At 37.2% G+C, this 17,540-nt stretch overlaps 1 protein-coding gene across 1 annotated transcript in view; it reads left to right on the top strand.

Annotated features, from left to right (window-relative positions):
• The window catches only part of LOC140227737 (uncharacterized), a 34,190-nt gene extending 19,920 nt beyond the window's left edge, over nt 1–14,270 (top strand). The window contains 7 exon segments of the mRNA XM_072308139.1: nt 79–141; nt 1,163–1,216; nt 1,639–1,692; nt 6,531–6,645; nt 7,389–9,733; nt 9,929–10,003; nt 13,810–14,270. Coding sequence (XP_072164240.1) covers nt 79–141; nt 1,163–1,216; nt 1,639–1,692; nt 6,531–6,645; nt 7,389–9,733; nt 9,929–10,003; nt 13,810–14,270 — 3,167 coding nt within the window.
• The last annotated feature ends 3,270 nt before the right edge of the window (nt 14,271–17,540 follow it).

Below are 17,540 nucleotides of genomic sequence, written 5' to 3'. Positions count from 1 at the left end.
CAGGAAAGAAATTGTTGTGGCCATTATTACGTCTGTTCACTGGCAGTGTAACTAATCGTTATCATTACTCCTAAACAGGTAAGAGACTGTCTGCAGAAGAGGTATCAACATTCCATGAGGCAAGCACCATGCTTGCTTCAAGTAAGTTACATGTACATCAAATACTGTGTCTGTTTTGTCATTTTTTTTTCTGTTGAAGATGTTGTGGATAAAACTGTTTCTCCAGGTTGTTAGCGATTCAAAAGACATCTGCTACACAAAGTGATTTCAAATTGAGCAAGACTTTTTTTTTCAAACGCAGCGAAAAATATATTGCCTTGTTTAACAACTCTCAAGTTACTATCTAGTTGTTGTTGTTTTTTTTTTCGGCAGTGTACACGTACAGAAGTGTTAGCCCTTGTATATCCATGTTAAAAGTTCTCAGGAGTTCATTTTCCGATTTCAGTTACAATTCCTCATGTCTCAATGACATTAAAGTAGATATGCCGAAAACAGAGTGAAGACAAGAAGTCTGTACAAAAACTACAAAATTACATTTCACATACAAACACATTGAAATTCGTGGGTAGAAACAACATTTAACAACATATACGTGGATATTGATACCCTCCGTGGATTGAAACCGACCTAGCTTACTAGTACTACAAACGTAATGGTGTCCTCAATGAAACACTGCTTATGTTTATACCTAAGAAAATTTTAATGTAGTTTTAGAGTAAGTGATTACCTTTTAGTGTGCAATCAACAAGCAGATTTTACGGTAAAATTCTGATGGATAAATCTCGAATTTGGTGTACATGTGACGATTTGATAGATTGTGCCCAATATATGGGAAATTATGTTCCATATGATTCTTTATTTTCCATATCTTTGCATTCATGTATGCCTATTTTTTGCCAAAGTGAACTGTCATTCTCTCATTGCCTGACACGACATAATATCAAATGCCTCATTTTGGTAAGTTTGAAAAAAAAAAACAAACAACCCAAAATCTGACACCTAAGAACTTTTAAGAAAAGAAAAAGACTGTAGCAGTAACTTTTTATTTGGGAAAGGGTAAAACTATACTTTGTTGGTCGAAGGGATTCTAAATGTTGAATAAAATCTTTGACTTTAACGTATTTAACTCTATGGTGTTGATTTACAATCTGTATGTAAACAGGCAGAAGTCAGTCTACACAAGATTTGACGACAGGAGAGCCAACGTCTTCTTTAAGTGAGTTTGATTGTACTGACAATTATTCTATGCATAGACGTGCGTACAGCAACGCAATCATTCATTCACGCAGACACTTGCACGTGGATGTTAATATGTTGCATATACGTGTGCCAGTGAGATTTTTGGAATCTTAACAATAAAATGACTTAAATTGAAAACTCAACTTCTCCGTCATTTGCCTAACCCACCATACGAATGGTATTATGTTGATACCAATGAACATTAGCCTGACGCAGGATATACATTACAAAAATGGTAACGAGTAGTTTTTTTGGGTTTTTTTTTTAATCGACAGTGGTTTGGACATACTTCGTTTCTTGAAGGGTATATCAGTTATGGAATAAGATTAACTTTGCCAGCTGACTTTAACGTAAATACTTGTCTTAGTTGATGCTGATTTACAATTTCTCTGTACCTAGGCAAGAGAGGGTCCACACAAGATTTGACGACAAGGGAATCAACATCTCCTTTGAGTGAGTTTCATCTTATGAATAAAATAGGTATGATAGATAGTTGTATAGGCACATAGAGGCACATAATGTATTATGTGTAACCGTTTAGCAACTGAAGATTACTATGAAAATAATATAATCGCCGATTGTTCCGTAGAGCATACAGTAATATTCCTACATTATGTAAAATAGATCACTTCATGTTTATTTTTGTCTAATGTAAGTCATGTCTATTTGAAAGCCTATTAACATTTTACCAAGAGACTTGTGTGTCACAGAAATAATTCTGATATACTTTTGTTGACCTTTCAAATCTTTCACGATACGTAATTATTCATTCTACATGAAAACAATCAAGATAGTGAAGCAAAAAAAAAAACACCACACACAACAACAACAACAACAACAACAACAACAACTATACACAAGTAGCGGACAGGCGGTTTCGGGCGGTTCAGTTACTAATGGGATAAGAATTCCTCCAATCACTCTCCCCGCCCCCTTCCCCCCAAACAGAAACGTGCTGAATCCATTGTTCATTAATCTGGTCATTTTAATAGAAATTTACTCGTTTTATCTGTCCGATACTGGCAGTAATCTCTGATGACAAACATTAATGTGTTTTACATTGCAGCGCCAAATGTTTTGTTCAAGTCAGTGTGGACGCAAAGTTTTTTTTTTTTTCAAGGCCCATTTTCTTTATCCTGTTATGGGACATAAAGTTATTGCATGAACAGACTTTAAAGCATGTGAAATGAAAATCTAGTGTGTTTTCTTACCGTCAATAGTAGAGTTAACACATTTTGGAAGTAAACTCGCTATTGATATCATATATGCATTACATACACATATACATAATCTATGTGCAAAATTTTACATTCGTGTATAGAACATGCACTACATAAATGGAACACCTGCGTGTATATTTCTATTCGCTTGTTCTCTACTGACAAAAATTAATGGTTGAAATGTGAAAGGCATGCGGAAGATCAGCAAACAATTATGATAGTACATGTATTCAAAATACGATACTAAGGAGCTGAACAAAACCATGCATTTTTCGATTTTCAAAATATCTGAAGTCTCTGAAATTTCGCCGGGGCTTATTCTAGGAATCAAAGTTGAGATTTCTCGCAGTATCTGGCAAACTGTCATCATTGTGAGGTGTTGGGTTTTAATGTAATTCGGTGTCTTACTCAGAGTATTGGTGATTGTGAGCGCAGAATATAAATGAATAAAGAGACCTATTCATATCACAAATATCTATGATGCCATTGCTATTGCACTTCATTCACTGTCATTAAAATCGAATCATATTCCAGCCAAATCATTAATTATAATTAGTATTTTCAAACAAGGCGCTTCGATTTAATCTCAGACACAGGCAAACTGCTAAGCTGGATTAATACTGTGAGTTTATTACTGAATGAGGTTATCATTAGGAAGAAAGATTTGCGGTGACACCATGTGTATGTAGTCCTTAACCGGATCGTTGTTTGGAAGAAGAGCTTAGAGAGAGGAGAAACGAAGAGGGAAGCGACATATGGGGGTTGTGAGGAGGGCAAAAAGTGAAGAGTGGGAGACAGTAATGGACTGGAAGTTGAAGTTGCACTAGTGGAGACAGTAGAAAAAGGAACAAAGAGAGTGGTAAGGAAGAATAGTGTGAGAATCAAGTAAGATGTTCGGACATCGTTAGAAGGGGAAAGATGAAATAGAAGGGAAGAGGAAGATGAGATAGGGGAGAGTAGTGAAGATTCATGAAACCAAGAGGAGAACGAAGTCGGCGAACAGTATGGCTATGGAATGCGAATCAATGGAGAAATTACGATTAATAGAAATAAGGAGGGGTAAGTAGAGGAGAGGTGAGAATAAGCGAAGAGAAGGGAGAGAGAGAGAGAGAGAGAGAGAGAGAGAGGGGGGGGGGGGTGGCTATGAAAAGAAGAAGAAAAGAACAAATTGACTTTCAGGACGTAAATTAGAGGGAGCTAGTGTGGATCCTAGAATTAAATGCTGCTGCGGAAAAGAAAAAAAAATAAATGGAGAGGAAATTGGTGACAGTTAAATCCTGAAAAGGTTCCTGTGGGAGAAATGCAAAAAAAAAAAAAAAAGAGAAATTAAGATAAGGTTAAAGTGTAGACCTGAGGAGAGAAGACAAGAGAAATAACCTGTAAAGAAATGTGTAAATTAAAACTAGTGGTCCTGAAAAGGACCGTTGGGTTGTATGGAAGGAAGAAATAAAAAAGAAAAGAAGAGAGAACAGAACAGAAAGAAAAGAAAAGATGAATAGTGTAGAAACAGACAAAAGTGTAAGAGAGAGAGAGAGAGAGAGAGAGGAAAGAGAAATGAAACACTGAGTAAAGGTGCACAGCTAGTGAAAGTAGAGCAAGAAGTCTAGTTATAAGAATAACTAGGAGAACCGAGGAACTTGACGTTTCGGGCAGGTTGACTGTCCTTCGTCAGAAGTGAAGCGTGATCTGAGAGGAGGCGGGTTATATGGAGAATGCGGACCTAGATGGAAGAGGTCGGTCGAGGCGGGCTCGCAGGCGGGCTGAGCGTCGGCTGTTGGTGGAGTGTTGTGGTCGTTGATGCGTTCTATTGTTCTTGGAGTGTGTTGGTGGCGGAGTACATCTGTGAAGGCTAACTTGGCTGTTAGTAGGTCGTGGCTGGAGATTGGAGTGCGGGTTAGTAGATGGGGTGGACGCCGGTGGTGTGGATGAATTGTGTCGGTGAGGGCGTCTTCTGGAACCAGCGATAGGTGTGGTCGTGAGTGGAAGGCGCGGTTGACGTCGTGGGCGCTGTTGTGAAGAGGTGGGGGAAGAGTTATGAGAGGAAGAAGTAGAGGGGGGAATGTGCTGTGGATAGAGTGTGTTGTTGTTGTCATTGTTGCTGTTTGATTGTTTGTTGATGAGAGGAAGCCAGATGTTGTTGATGTGGAGTCCAGTATCCTGTGTAACAGTGTCGTGTGTGTGAATTTCTATGGCTTCTCTGATGCGTCGTGTGTTCCAGTTTTTGATGAATGTGATGAGTTTGCTGTCTTCCCAGTTGATGCGATGTTCCGACTGTTGAGCGTGTTTCACGATGGCTGACTTTTCTCATTCCGAACGTCTGTAGCATGTTTTGTGTTCTTTCAGTCTAGTCTCTAGCGATCTTCCTGTTTCACCTTTGTAGACTTTGCCGCATTCGCATGGGATACGGTAGACACCTGGTTGTTTGTGTCTGGGGTGCTTGTCTTTGTGTGAGTGCAATGAATTGTGAAGTTTGTTGGAAGATGTATGACGGACCTGGATGTTGGCGGACTTGAAGATGCGTTGTAGTTTGTGCGAGGTGGCGCCGAGGTAGGGAAGATTTACAGTTGTGATGGGCTGTTCCTTGGCTGCTTGGTTGGGATGAGAAGGTGCTTGAGTGTAGATTTTGTGCTTAGGGTATTGGTTGATAGTGGTGAGTGTGTCTGTGATATGTTCGAGTTCTTGTCGAAGATGTTCTTTGTCGCCGATTTGATGAGCACGTCGGACGAGAGCGTTTGGTACTGACTGGCGGACTGCTGGATGATGGAAGGAGCGGTAGTGAAGATATCTGTCAGTGTGAGTGGGTTTGCGGTAGACCTGGTGAGAGAAAGTGCCAGCGTTGGTCTTTGCGACGAGAACATCGAGGAAGGGGAGAGAATGGTTGTGTTCCGTTTCCACTGTGAATGAGATGTTGGAATGTTGTTCGTTGAGGTGTGTGAGGAAGTCGTCCAGTTGATCTGCTTGGTGTGGCCAGATAGTGAAGATGTCGTCGACATACCGGAGCCAGAGTGAAGGTTTGTGCTGTGCCGTGGCTAGTGCGTGACTTTCGAAATGTTCCATGTAAATGTTGGCAATGATCGGTGAGAGGGGGGAGCCCATGGCTGCGCCTTGTTGCTGTTTGTAGTGTGTGCCCCTCCATTATCATTCTTTACAAAATATATCTAATAATTGTTTAACATTTCTATTGTTGTTGTTTTTGAAAGAAAAAAGAGACAAATGGGACCATATTAAAGAAGTATTTTCAAATAAGGCGCTTCCATTTAATCCCGTGCACAGGCAAACTTCTAAGTTGGGCTAGTAATTTGAGTTCATTACTTAATGAGGTAATCATTCTCTACAAAATCTACTGAATCATATATGTATATCCTCTCTGTTGCTGTTTGGAGTTTTGGAGGAAAAAAAGAGAAAATGGGACCATTTATTAAGAAAATAATTTGCCCAAGACAATACTGTTGTAAAATCAGCCATAATAAATCTTTAAAAAATCAAAGAGTATTATAAGATATTGATTGTTATGATGATAAATGTCTCCACAAGGGAACTCATAATGAATGCCACTACAATGGAGCTTAAAAAACTTAATTATTACAAAATCATGCAATATATTCAATGATAGACTGATTGTCATTTGTCCAAGAAAGAGGTCATAATAAAAAAATACCATAACCTTTATACATTTCTTGTTAAGTATCAGTCAGTAATGATCACCATCATTTTAAAGTTTGCATTGTGTTCATGCTCTCTCTTTCTTTCTCTCTCTCTCTCTTCTTTCGTTATCTACATTGAATGGCAGATTTAAATACACTCAATGTGCCCTGCCTTGGCATTCATTCCATCTTGCCTACAGAAAAGTTTTTTTTTTTCTTTTTTTTTAAGTGTTAGAATTAAAGCAACTGAAAATAATTGCTAGATTATAGTAAAAATGATTTGTAAAAAATGAAGCTTAATTTTGGTAGGCACGTACACTGTAACCATTCTCTATTTCCTAAATAAGAAAAAAAGAAACAACCTGAATGTGGCTGCATCACTTCCAGAATTGTCAACATAACAATGGTCCATCCAATCATGTTGCAGATTCTGGAGGGCCTGGGATGACACTGATAGCATACGCTCTTGGAGTCTTTGTGGGTGTCGTTCTCATAGTCCTCACCGTACTGTCCTTGCTTTGGCGTAACCGTCGGCAGAAGAGGTGTGCTTTCTTTCATAATAGTTTGCCTTATTTTATTATTCAGTATAGTAATTGTCTGTTATTAATATTGTTTTGTAGGAGAAAAGGAAAGGCTTTTGATTTTTTTTTTATGATGCTTCTCGAATATGAATTGGATATAGAGAAATATAAAATGTCCCATTTATCTTCAAAATTAGAGGTCACATATATGTTTTTTTATGATGTAAGGGAATGTGAAGTTTCATGAATGGAATCTTTGTCCTTTTAACAAGGACATATAGCTACATGTTCGCTACGGGGCTACAGTGGCAGTAATGTAGTTGGTGATTGTTGGTGAACGACAAGGTCATTTCCTTTATACTGGCCTGTTTGCGGAGCAGAGTTACGTTGCAATGATACTCTAGTCTTGTACATTAAAGTAAAGTCAATGTTTATATGACATATCACGCTATGATATTCGATCTCTACATTATATTAAAGGAATAATTTCTGTTTGTATGTAGATATATCTTGAATGTTTGTATACTTCAGGAATAAGAAGGTCTCTCTCATCTCGAAAGTGGTTTTAGAAATATGAACATAAAAAAGAGACTTAGTTATACCAAACAATTGCATTGCAGGATAGTTTAATTTGGTGCATTTTTTTTTTTACATTTGGCTTTACAAAAGGAACGTCTGGCATTCGCTATAAACTACGAGGATAAGGACTGACTAGTCAAAAACTGACAAATTTGTGTCTTTTATCTTTCATCTCATTTCCGCAGACGACGCAGGACATCACGGCTGCCCAATCAGGCAAAAAACTACGTGGAAGACGGTCAATTGCAGATGCATCCTTTAAGCACGGCGACCCAGAATGCAACCACGACGAATGATGTTGATTTATTGGACTATTCCAGCATTGACACTGACTCGATGGGCCAACCTATTCCCAGCCATTCGTTAAACATATTTGGTGACGTCATAGATCATCAAGAAGACCCGTATCATATCTATGAGGACGCTGAAGAGGTACGCAACGGTCCTTCTAGAATCACTGGAGTGAATTCCACCTCCTCCTCTATAAGTGTAGGCAGTAACATGGGCAGTGCCACCACGGCTTCGATGATGGCAATGAATTCATCAGGTTACCATGGATACCAGTGCTGGCAGGAAACATCACTAGATCAACTGGCGAGCGTGTATGAAGAGTGTGATTACCAGGATGTAGACCTTGATAATAGAAACGACAGTTTGACGAGAGATGACTTTAAACCCCCTGGTAGAGCATGCTTGCTTGACGACAGCTATCATAATTCTCTCCAAGAGCAGCAGTCTTGCCCCGAGTACATGTGTAGCGATATAAGTGAAAAGCGTGCCCCTCTTGCGACGAGTCTGAAAGATCCATTTTATTCCACATCAATCTACTCCAGCAAACCAATTGAAAAGTCCGAGATGGATGAACATTACTATCTCGTCCTCGAAGGAAATACCAGTAAAATTACTCCAGACCAATTAAAGACACTGCAAGAACCGCAGTCATGCCCCGAGGACATGTCGGTTAGTAGAAATGCACATAATATCCCTCTTGTGACGAGTCTGAGTGATCCATTGTATTCTACATCCGTCTACCGAAGGAAACCAAGCGTAAAGTCAGAGTTTGATGAAAATTGTTATCTTGTTCCCGAAGAAAATGCCGGTAAAATCACTCGCAATTTTTCTCAGACAATCCAGGAACCGCAGTCATGTCCCGAGTATATGTATACAGGCAGAAATGAGAAACATATACCTCTTGCAACGAATCTGAATGATACATTAATTTCTACATCTATCTACACAGCCAAACAAAGCAAAGGGTCCGATATAGATGAACATGGCTATCTCGTCCTCGACGAAATAGCCAGCAAAATTACTCCCGGCCAATATGAGACAATCCAAGAACCACAGTCTCTCCCCGACTACACGTACATCGAGAGTAATGAAGAATGTGTCCCTCTAGTAACAAGTTTGACGAATCCTTCATATTCTACATCTATCTACTCAGACAAAGCAAGCGAAAAACCCGAGGTGGATGAACATGGCTATCTCGTTCTTGAAGAAAATGCCAGTAAAATTACTCCAGATCAAAACGAGACAATGGAAGAACCGCAGTCTCTCCCTGAGTATATATATATCGAGAGTAATGAAGAAGGTGTCCCTCTTGCAACAAGCTTGACCGATCCATCATATTCTACATCTATCTGCTCAGACAAAGCAAGCGAAAAGCCAGGGGTGGATGAACATGGCTATCTCGTTCTTGAAGAAGATGCAGGCAAAATCACTCCAGACCAGCCCAAGACAATCCATGAACCGAAGTCTTTATCCGAATATATGTATATCGAGAGTAATGAAGAGCGTGTCCCTCTTGCAACAAGCTTGACGGATTCATCATTTACTAAATCTATGTACTCAAGCAAACCAAGCGAAAAGCCAGGGGTGGATGAACATGGATATCTCGTTCTGGAAGAAGATGCCAGCAAAATTACTCCAGACCAATACGAGACAATATCTAAAGAAGAACCGCAGTCTCTCCCTGAGTATATGTATACCGAGAGTAATGAAGAAGGTGTCCATCTGGCAACAGGCTTGACGGATCTATCATATTCTACATCTATCTACTCAGACAAAGCAAGCAAAAAGCCAGAGGTTGATGAACATGGCTATCTCGTTCTTAAAGTAGATGCTAGTAAAGTTACTCCAGACCAATACGAGACAATAGAATAACCGCAGTCTCTCCCTGAGTATTTGTATATCGAGAGTAGTGAAGAAGGTGTCCCTCTTGCAACAGGCTTGACGGATCTATCATATTCTGCATCTATCTACTCAGACAAATCAAGCGAAAACCCCGAGGTTGATGAACATGGCTATCTCGTTCTTGAAGAAAATGCCAGTAAAATTACTCCAGATCAATACGAGACGATAGAAGAACCGCAGTCTCTCCCTGAGTATATGTATATAGACACAGAGCAATGACAAACTTGTCCCTCATGCACTGTCTTGCAACAAGCGCGACGGGTCCATCATAATTGTTATACATCTATCTTCTCAGGCAAACCAAGCGAAAAACCCGAGGTCGATGAACATGAATATCTAGATATCTTTATTACTCCAGAAGAATCCTACACAATTTAAGAACCGCCGTGTCTCCCCGAGGGCCCAAGTACATGATTATTAAGAGTAACGCAAAACATGTCCCCCTTGCGACAAGCCTGAATGATCCATCTACGTATCTACTGAGGCAAAGCAAGCGAAAAGTCCGAGGTGGATAAATTAACATGCCTATCAATCGTTCTCAAATCAAATGCCAGTAAAATAACTCCAGACCTTTCTGAGACAATCCTACTCTTAAAAAAAAAATCGAGTGAAAATATTCACTCTTAAAGGAGTGAATAAAAAAAAGTAATTTAGAGTGAAATTGGAATGAATTTTAAGTAGAAATGTTCATTTTCACTGATTTTGGAGTGACGTCAGGGATCACTCGAAGAATTTGGAGTGATCCCTGAGGTCACTCTAGAACAAATTCACACCAATTTTACTCTAAATTCACTCTATTTTTGTACTCACTCCTTCAAGAGTGAATATTTTAACTCGATTTTTTTTTCTTTTACAGAGATAGAACCGCAATCATACCCCATGTACATGTATAATATTACGCAGACAGAAATGAGAAGTTTTCATCTTGTGTCGAGCAGAAAGACTTATATGCCTATACTCATGCAAAAAGAAAAAGCGGAAAACCCGAGGTGGATGAACATTGTTAATGTCACAGGAGCGTTCTCTTAACGGAGAATTCACTATAATGTTCTTTGATCTACCGTGTTGTCTGTACAATAAAGTAATAGCTGTAACCGCATAAATGCTTAATTAATAATTGAAGATAATGGTCCCATGCATTGAAATATGGCCTGAAATGGCCTGAAGTATCAAGTCCTCAAATTGACGAATCAAACGCAATTACTTTGTGTTAAATTCAAAAATCCTAAGATTGATCCATCTCCCGATGTTGAAATTCAAGAGGAAAGAAATAAATACACACGGTAGAGTGCACTGACGGTAACAAAAAGGAATAAGCAACAACTGATTAACATTATAGAAAAACTGTACAGTTACTACTAAATTTTTCATTCATGCTGTCGTCGTACCATCTTCGGACGAACGTTTCTTCTCAGTTTGTCGCTTACCAAACTATGATATCGACAGAGGGGTACATTTCAATGTTCATTTCAGTGAATAAAATTATAGCATTTCGAGTTATACATGTTTCCATGAATCTATGGGTCACGATATCTAATCAATCGTAAATTATGCGAGATGTTTGTAGAAGAAATAATAGACGAGTTTATGAATGAGCTGCAATTAATGCGACGTGATTGTGCTTTTTTGTTGTGATACCACTAATTTGCATCAGTAGATAAAAGACATTTGTCATCTTCGTCTGTATTATACAGTCCTGAAATGTCCCTTTTTCGTCATAATTGCTGACTGATATATTAAATCTAGAATTTCATGCGAAAGAGATGATTTCTCTTATTTGAATTCATAATTATTAGAAGACAGTTCTGATTTGTCAGTAAGGTATTTTTGTATCAAACTTGTGATCTCTGTAGGACAGGTCAATAATCTATAAAAAAAAAATATTGTCCTTTGTGACTGATATCTTTTGTTTATCTCTATACTATGACATGTTGATATCCAATACACATTTGTGGAGGCAAGAGTCTCGCAGCATGATGATTGCGTGCATGCTGAAATCATAGAGAGACTCATAAAGTATTAATGGAAAAATGCAGTAGATTAGCACATTTTCCAATGTTGTCCTACACAGAGTATATCAGAACCACATACTGGATTCCTTCTGAAATGGCACTGAACAAATGTTGCTTGATATTTATTTGATAATAATCATGAACAGTCCGTTGTTGAAAATCTTTAAAAAATGTTGTTAATATGAATATTAGATATTTAGATTAACTCTCACATTGTTGATTCCTTTTCAAGTGCATTTTCTCTCTTTTTCATGCCATTCTTTTCTTCTTTTCATCTCTATCCACTTTCCTTTTGTGACCCGATTGTTATTTTTTACTATAGTAATTCACTTTAGAAGTCTGTCATAAAGGTGATGTGTTCAAAAGCAACAAATGCTCCTTTATAAAAAGATACTGCAGCATATATTATAATGGAAAGTGATCCAGTATATACTTTTAAATCTTTTGAAGAAAAATAGACTTCCTCAAGTTAGAATAGTGTACAGTGTATAATGATATTATCAACTTGTCATTTCAATTCTTAAGTCACTGTAAGTTAGATTCAGAATAGAATCCAATTTTCATATTTTGGGGGTTCCTTAAAAACGTGTATTAATGTTTATTTTACGATACTTCGTATCTTCCCTTTCTTCCCTTGCCCGTTTTCTCCTACCAAAATGTTTGTATCGTCTTAGTTTGCCTGCTTGTCCAATAATTGGCAAACATTGGGTTTGTCAACGTTTCATCAAGGCAAATAAATCATTAAAAAAAAGGTCAATGATTTTTCGTCTCCTCCCATGAATTATTCAAGAGTGTTCTTTTAACGTTTCTACTCAAAAAAAAAAAATCAAAGACTTACATTGTAGTGCGTTACAAACACATTGTTCACACATACACATACAAAGTACATGTATCATCGTGCAAGTGAATAGTACGAACACATCTTCGTACATTGCGGTGTGGAACTGAATTACATGTATGAACGTGCGTGTGATTCACTCTTTAATCAAGGAAACCAAACAAACACAAACATTAGCAAATGTCGACAACTTCGGGGAAAGTGTGTCAGTACGGCTACAAATCGTGTGGTTCAAGTGCATTCCCATGATTACAAAAAAATGTCAGTGTTCTCAAGTAAATAACTTTGATATACAAAGTTGGTGCTCAAAATAGTCTACTAGTATATCAAAAAAATAATCAAGGACTCTTTTCTTCAATGTCAGTACATGACTATGAACAAAGAGTTTTTTCTATGTTATCTACGGAGAACGTAGGAAGATGGAGACAAAACAATGCCTTCTTTTACAGCAATAAGTGTAAGCACACACAAACAACATAATATATCTTATATGATATGATATTTTATAAATTATATGAAATATCATATATGGCCCATTCTCAGTAAAAGCGTTCAAATACGGAATGTTGGTGTCGCCGACATTCCATGACAGTTTGCGGTTCCCTGAAACCTATTAGATACTATTTAAATGTTTATAATATATCACGAGGACGTTATATGTTAAAAATAAACACGATCAAATGCGGTTGTCTGCCTTTTTGTATAAAATTTTGCTGTTAAACTTCGTTAAGACCCCCAAAACGCAGTGTCGCCGGCTATTTCAGAATTATGTTTTATTGCTCCTCTCCGTCCACAAACACACTTTCCAAATACTATTTTCATGGATGATGAGCATATCATATGTGCTAATCACAATACTCAAAAAGTTCCAAAATTTTTATTGACTTCTTTTTTCTATAGCCTTTTGAAACCTGTCGCCAAGTTCACTTCCAGATACGTTACCAGTTTCTTTAGTGTTACAGCTTTGCGAAAATAACAAGACTATGCAATGACCCTGTGTATATGAAACCTTGAGGATATACTTCATACATTGCAAGTACTTAGATTTTTTTGTGCAACAGCTCTTTATTGAGAATACGGTACAATGTTTGAAATATCGGTTTTCTACACTTTTATTTGGACAGATACGTGACATACTTTTCACGCCACCCACTGCGACAGATATTGCAGTGTCAGACAAATTGTATATTATACATTACTCCTCGGAATGACGCATCGATTCAACATTAAAGTTTAGTACAAGTGAGAAATATTTGGTAGTTATCGCTCTCATAATAATATGATCGACCATATACGTTACCACAGATACGTTACCCCAGATACGTGACCGAATTTTGCGCATTGGTCTTGTGCTTTCTGGGGATCAAATCTGGTCAAAATTCATCCCTACAAATTACATGCTTCGTTTTGTTAAACCTCAGGATTATATTCTTACACCAAAAGGACAGAGAGGTGAAAAAGAGCAACACTTCCACATGGTTTTTCTTTCTGCGTCAGTGTATCACAACTTAATGCCAAGTTTTCCGACAGATACGTTACCACATAATCAAAATGCTGTTCAAGAGGAAGCTGCCACACTGAAGTCCAATGCAGAAAAAGATCATGAGCTGATCAGGAGTCTCCAATCCCAGCTCAACCAACAGGAGCAGTACTCCCGCAGGAATTGCGTGAGGTTTTTTGGAGTCCAGGAAACCAGCGAGGAAAACACAGATGCAGTCGTATGTCGCATCGCCAAACAACAGCTCGGCGTGGATCTGAAATCTGAGGACATCGATCGCAGTCATCGTATCTATCGCGATCGCGATGCCCAACCAACGCCAGGAAAAGCAAGACCAAGAGCTATCATAGTGAAACTGACGTCCTACAAGCATCGCCAGCAGCTGCTGAGAAATCGGAGGAAGCTCAAGGGTTCGGGTATGAGCATTTGTGAAGACCTCACAGACCTCAACCGGAAGCTCCTTCAAGATGCCTTTCTTGCCTGCAAAAAAAAAGAGACAGCAACATTCTCTCTGCGTGGTCTGTAGATGGAAGAATCCTGGTCTCAGTCAAAACCACTGGAGGAAAGACGTTGCGAAAGCAGATCCACAACAAGAATGATCTGGATAGATTGTAGCTATGTTTAGTTGGAAGTATACTGTACACAGGTAAATTCTTTTAAATTGTACATAGAGTCCGTCACCACACTAGATTATTATTATTATTTTTTTTAGCATACTGTTGGAATATGAAATGTTTTAAATTCTCCAGGCATCACCCGTGCAATAAATTTCGTGCTTTTACATTTTTAGTTCTTTTATATTTATGCTATGCTCTGTTATTCACGTAATGTCTTTTAACTCTGTACATGTATGTGTTACTTGTGACTGGCAAATATATTTTAACCTGAATGACAGTAATGGACAGTGCTCAATTTGTTACGGTAACTTTAGCCAGCATACTCGAAATGGATACTTTGAACACAATTCTAATTACTATCTTCCAGTGCAATTTGATAATTCTCTGAAAGATTTAGATATGGACAACCACTTATCGATCTGTCATTTTAACTGCAGAAGTATAAAGAAGAATTTTGATAATATGGACACATTTTTACAAAATTTTAGGCACCAATTTTCACTCATTGCTGTAACAGAAACCTGGCTAAAGACACAAGAAAGTTCATTGTGCGTTTTACCCAGTTACACATTTGTAGATAATAGACGCCATGATAAACGTGGTGGAGGAGTTGGTTTTTATATACGTCAAGATTTGAAATTTAAGAGAAGGTTAGATTTGGAATTATTTGATGATAATATTGAAACGGTATGTATTGAGATACATTGTCAAAGTGAAAACATTATAGTAACAGTTGTTTATAGGCCACCTGCTGCATCTATTTCCCAGTTTCTGCATGCCATTGAATTGCCTTTTCACAAGATTATGAGGGAAAAGAAAAGCTGTTATGTGGTCGGAGATTTTAATGTAAATTTATTGTCATCTGTGTCGACTGTTGATGCTTTCATCGACCAGTTTTCATCATATTCATTTTCTCCGGTAATTTCAAAACCCACTAGAATAACAACACAGTCATCAACACTTCTAGATAATATTTTTGTTAATAATCTCGAGAGTATTGTCATATCCGGGATATTTACATGTGATGTTAGTGATCATCTACCGATATTTACTATTATAAGATGTAACTATAACAGCAACATTGAAGGCAACAGATTTAGACGTGTTTTTGATGACTCCTCTATACAGTTTTTCTGTAATATGCTTTATAATTGTAACTGGGAGTATGTTGTCAATATGCATAATGTAGATGATCAATTTGAAGCCTTTCTTGCCAGATATCTCCTGTTCTATAATAAGTGTTTTCCACTACAAACGTGCGTACACAGAGTAAAAAGGAATGACAAACCATGGTTTAATAGTACGCTTAGAAAAATGTGTAAAAAGAAGTATTTATTTTATCGTAAGTATCTAAGGAATCGTACTGCCACCAATGAACAGAAATTCAAACAGTATAGGAACTTAGTTAATAAGGAAATACGTAAAAGGAAGCGTGAATTTTATCACAGGAAATTTAGTTCTGTGCGTGGGAATTTAAAGAAAACATGGTCTTTTATTAATGATGTAATGAATAAACAAAGGCAGAATAATCATATTGAATCATTGCAAGTCAATGATCATTTTATCGACTCTGCAGAGTCTGTAGCAACACATTTTAATGAGTATTTTTGTGCAATAGGTAGAAATATTGTATCAGAAGTGTCTAACTCATCTGCATCTGTTTATACTTACCTGCGCAATACTTATAGCCAATCCATGTTTTTTAAGCCTATCACTATACCTGAAATGTTAACTATTGTAAATGATTTGAAAGTAAATAAGAGTCCTGGTGACGACGATATTCACGTCAATGTTTTCAAGAAATCAATATGTTTTATAATGGAACCCCTGTGTGCAATATTTAATTCATCTCTGGAAACTGGGATATTCCCAAGACAACTTAAAGTAGCAAAAGTAATTCCAGTTTTTAAGAAGGGGGACAAACACCAGCTACAAAATTATAGGCCAATATCTTTGTTGTCAGTTTTTGCTAAATTGTTTGAAAAATTAGTTTATGCTCGATTGATATCCTTTATTGACAGCAATAATATTTTGTATCATCAGCAGTTTGGGTTTAGACATGGTTATTCTACATATATGGCGTTACTTAAATTGATGGAAAGAATATCAAATGCATATGAAAATCATGAATTTTTGGTCGGAATATTTTTAGATCTAACAAAAGCATTTGATTGTATAGATCATAGAATACTTATTATGAAATTGGAATATTATGGAATAAGAGGAAATGTTTTGAACTGGTTTAAAAGCTATTTATCAAATCGCACACAATATACAGTTGTAAATAATACAAAATCAGAATTGTGCCATGTGAATACAGGCGTTCCACAAGGGTCTGTACTGGGTCCTCTTCTCTTTTTGATATTTGTTAATGATTTGCAGTTTGCAAGCCCTTATTTGTATTCTATATTATTTGCAGATGATACGAACCTATTCTTCTCAGGCCGGGATGTGCATGAAGTTAACAATATGATTAATTCTGAAATGCAGAAAGTGTATTCTTGGTTTACTGCAAATCGTTTGGTTTTAAATATTGATAAAACATGCTATATGGTATTTAAGACAAAGAATAAGGTAATAGATGAAGATGTTTTACAAATATATATAGGTAATGTCAAAATCAAGCAGGTCAACAGAGTAAAATTTCTTGGTGTTACAATTGATGATGGGTTAACATGGAAAGGTCATTTTGATGATATTTGTATCAAAATAAGCAGAATTGTTGGTGTCATGAATTATCTGAAACATATATTTCCTTTAAAAATTCTTTTGACAATGTACCATACAATGATTTCCCCACATTTAACGTATTGTGCAATAATATGGGGTCATAGTTCGTTATATTTATTGAATCGTGTTTTGATGTTACAAAAGCGTGCAATAAGAATACTCTGTAATGTAAATCCGTACACACACACTGCAGTACTGTTTAAGAAATTGAAAATTTTGAAAATTGATCAAATTGTGCAATTACAAGTGGCTACATTTATGTTTTCATACTTTAAAGGTGTCTTACCTGTCACGTTCCATAATTCGTTTACCCCAAATAGTGCAATCCATGCCTACAACACTAGACGTGCCAACGAGATATGTTTACCTTTTTACAGATATAAGTTCTCAAAGACTACAATTAGATACACTGGAGCAAAATGCTGGAATGAGTTGCCAATTATTATAAA

Source organism: Diadema setosum, chromosome 4 (genome assembly GCF_964275005.1).
Source record: "Diadema setosum chromosome 4, eeDiaSeto1, whole genome shotgun sequence".
Classification (NCBI taxonomy): Eukaryota; Metazoa; Echinodermata; class Echinoidea; order Diadematoida; family Diadematidae; genus Diadema; species Diadema setosum.
The sequence above is the reverse complement of the archived record's forward strand: the minus strand, read 5'-3'. Positions and strand labels throughout refer to the sequence as shown.